Source organism: Nicotiana tabacum, chromosome 11 (genome assembly GCF_000715075.1).
Source record: "Nicotiana tabacum cultivar K326 chromosome 11, ASM71507v2, whole genome shotgun sequence".
In the NCBI taxonomy this organism is placed as follows: Eukaryota; Viridiplantae; Streptophyta; class Magnoliopsida; order Solanales; family Solanaceae; genus Nicotiana; species Nicotiana tabacum.
Genome location: NC_134090.1, coordinates 96,968,878 through 96,972,147, shown reverse-complemented (window position 1 = coordinate 96,972,147; position 3,270 = coordinate 96,968,878). Strand labels below are relative to the sequence as shown.

Genomic DNA, 3,270 nt, shown 5'->3' with positions numbered 1-3,270 from the left:
TTGTCCTATCTCTAGTTAAGAAAAAACTGAAATTCGTTAGTAACAAACGAATGGATCAAAGCAACTATGCAACTGTTAATGCATCACGGTGGGCGCCAAACTGTTTACCCATAAAATGGTAGAGTTAAATTTATAGCATCGTTTATAGACAAGCGAATCAATTTGATCCGAAAATGATAAAGAAATGAGAATAAAAATAAGATCAACAACTGAAATTAGCAAGCCTGATTCTGAGCTCGATCTTTCCTATAGCAAAAGCAGAAGCAATGATAAAACTATTTAGATTGAGCATAAAATAGAATAATAAAACTTTGTGTGCAGAATATTTCATACGCTACAAGGGTTTTCAATCCTGTCATTTATAGTTATCCTTAGGGAGATAACATCCTAAAATCAAGGTCCTCTTGAATGAGAATAAAAACGTCATTGATGGTTGCATAATGGATGGTCTTTGAATGCAGATATTCGATGTAAGGGCTGCTCATTAAATGTTATCTGATGTCAAGCCTTTGAATCTTTACCATCGGTTGTACTCCTTCAGGATCCATCTTGTACCGGTTACATACTTCGCACCCGATGCCAGTGATTTGTTAACTCATTTTTTATCTGTCTTTGGTTTCACGTGTCACTTTATCATTCAACCACAATTTATCAACTAATTTCACACCATACAAGGACATATATGATATTTTAGTTCGTTTGTCCGTACAAATTTGGCTGCTTAGCCGTTACCCGTCTACATAAGTGCAAAGGGACGAGATCTAACATAACTAACAAAAAACGCGTGAGATATTTGACATTTTATTGGTTGGAATCATGAACTATTGGGGCATCAAAGTGTCGTGGGAAAAAACTTTCTGATCGAACTCGAGTTCAATAAATCGGCGTCGTTACTGGAGCAAGAAATATTGCACACGTAAGGACAATTAAGCAAAAGCCGAAGCAATTCTTATAGGGCCCATCGACATGTTCTCTTTGGACTTGAATGAAAAGCAAAGACCCATTTAAAGAACATATGCCGCACACATACATTCCCCTACTTAGGTAACTTATAAATACATAGAGATATAAAAGACAAAAGACAAAAAGGAAACAAAGGAAAATGGGCAGAATGAGGCTTTTGATCTCCATGATTGCAACGGCCATGAAACGATAAACTTCAAGCGATATGTGGTCAAAATGACTCAATAGAAACTTCACTTGGACTTAAATGGAATTGCCCTGATCACAACTTGGTGATATAGAGCTGCTAGAGCCGCCCCAATGAATGGTCCAACCCAGAATATCCACTGCACCAACCACAGTTAATCACATGTTAGAAAAAATTTCTTGACTCTATTTGGTTCTCATTTATAGTCTAACTTTTTCACTTGATGGTAAAACATTTTACACGATAAGATTAGCCAAGAAACCAAAACACAAGTAATTGTCCATAATAAATAGAAGGCAATTAAGTTGAAATACATTATTAGTGTAAAAAAGTAGGAATATTGTTTGTTTTATTTTCAATTTAGCACTTACTATTTCATAAAGTTTTTATGGGAATCATAATGGTAAAAAGAAAGAATTGGAGCATTGGCTTAATTGGTAAAGTTGGTGTCATGTGACCAGGAGGTCACGGGTTCGAGCCGTAGACACAGCCTCTTGCAGAAATGCAGGATTAGACTGCGTACGATAGACCCTTGTGGTCCGGCCCTTCCCCATCGTACCCTTGTAGTCCGGCCCTTCCCCAGATCCCGCGCATAGCAGGAGTTTAATGCACCGGGCTGCTTTTTTTATAATGGTAAAAAGAAAAGCAAAGATGGAGAGGTAGCTATAATTACGTGGTCATTCCATGCGTGTTCCTTGTTGTAGATGATAGCTGCGCCAAGACTCCTAGCTGGGTTAATACCAGTTCCAGTGATGGGAATTGTAGCCAAGTGCACTAGGAACACCGCAAATCCAATAGGCAATGGTGCCAAGATCTGTATTACACAAATCCAACTAAAAACATCAATTTCAATGCGGGAATAATAATAATAATAATACAAAGGAGAAAAAAGGATATTTAGTAGTAGTAGTAGTAATTACAGGAACATGGGAGTCTCTGGCGCTACGTTTGGCATCAGTGGCAGAGAAAACAGTGTAGACAAGAACAAAGGTGCCTACTATTTCAGCACCTAGGCCATCACCCTTGGTGTAACCAGGATTTACAACATTAGCACCACCACCTTTAGTTTGGTAAAGGGTCTTCCCGAACCCTTTGACAACACCAGCACCACATATGGCTCCCAGGCACTGCATTACCATGTAGAACAATGCCCTTGTCACCGACAATTTCCTTGCTAAGAACAACCCAAATGTCACTGCCGGGTTTATGTGTCCCCCTGTACAAACAAATGTTTAATTCAACATACTCATACCAATTGATCTAAAACTTTCAGTTATTTAGTGTTTTCTGAGGAAGTAATAGGTACCTGAAATTCCTGCAGTGCAGTAAACTAGAGCGAAAATCATGCCGCCAAAAGCCCAAGCAATGCCTTGAATTCCAACAGTTGGACATTTAGATTCAGATTTGGACACTCCCATGACAGTTAAAACAGTGATATAAAGAAAGAGAAAAGTGGCCATGAACTCTGCAATTCCAGCACGATAGAAGGACCAGGACATCAACTCCCCTGGCTCAAACAAGGGCGCAGGTGGTGGCTCCTTGTAATCCTTGTCTTGACTATGTGCCGCCGTGCCAATCGCTTGCCTCTCTGAATATTTATTAGCTCCCACTCTAACATCCTCTTCTCTGTGCTCCATTTCTCTAACAATAAGTGTTGATTCCTAAGTAAGAATTGATGGAAGTAAGTGAAGTAGTGAAGGAGGTTTATATATGTAGTTTTGGGTGGGCTAAAGGGGCCCCGGGGATGTGCATAAATGGTTTAAGTTTCATTATCATTGTGACCGACCATTAATAATTCAACAATTTGGATCATTAGTTTTTGAGGAAAGGATTTGCTGCTGATGAAAATGCGTTGTCTTGTAAACTTATTATTATGGAAAGAGACGTTGGATTTAGGATTTGGCAGTGTTTGTGTTAGTTTTACTTTTGTATTGCTAAATCCTAGCTGGCACAAGGATGTCCATATGATATACATTATTGTACGTTCATTTGATAATGGACCAGTCGACCACCGCCCATTTTGATTATTCTGTGGTAGAAATTGGACTATTTGGAAAATGGAAATACGGCTATCGCAATTTCTGACTGCTACTGCGGCCAAACTCACCAACCTAGAGTTC

The 3,270-nt window shown here is 39.1% G+C and overlaps 1 protein-coding gene across 1 annotated transcript; it reads right to left on the bottom strand.

Moving 5' to 3' along the window:
* Positions 1-926: 926 nt before the first annotated feature.
* On the bottom strand, positions 927-2,897 carry LOC107781926 (aquaporin PIP1-2). The gene is made up of 4 exons (XM_016602745.2): positions 2,457-2,897; positions 2,071-2,366; positions 1,824-1,964; positions 927-1,289 (listed from the first exon to the last, which is right to left on the bottom strand). Exons 1-4 carry the CDS (start codon positions 2,785-2,787, stop codon positions 1,197-1,199), a joined length of 861 nt encoding a protein of 286 aa, XP_016458231.1. The 5' UTR covers positions 2,788-2,897; the 3' UTR covers positions 927-1,196.
* Between the last annotated feature and the right edge of the window lie 373 nt (positions 2,898-3,270).

What these genes read in the sequence shown, in the direction of transcription:
- LOC107781926 (XM_016602745.2), bottom strand. Translation starts at nt 2,787, where the DNA reads ATGGAGCACAGAGAAGAGGATGTTAGAGTGGGAGCTAATAAATATTCA. An exon ending in CTGCACTGCAGGAATTTCAG is followed by an intron (nt 2,367 to 2,456) that starts GTACCTATTACT and finishes TTGTTTGTACAG; the next exon opens with GGGGACACATAAACCCGGCA. An exon ending in CCAGAGACTCCCATGTTCCT is followed by an intron (nt 1,965 to 2,070) that starts GTAATTACTACT and finishes TGTGTAATACAG; the next exon opens with ATCTTGGCACCATTGCCTAT.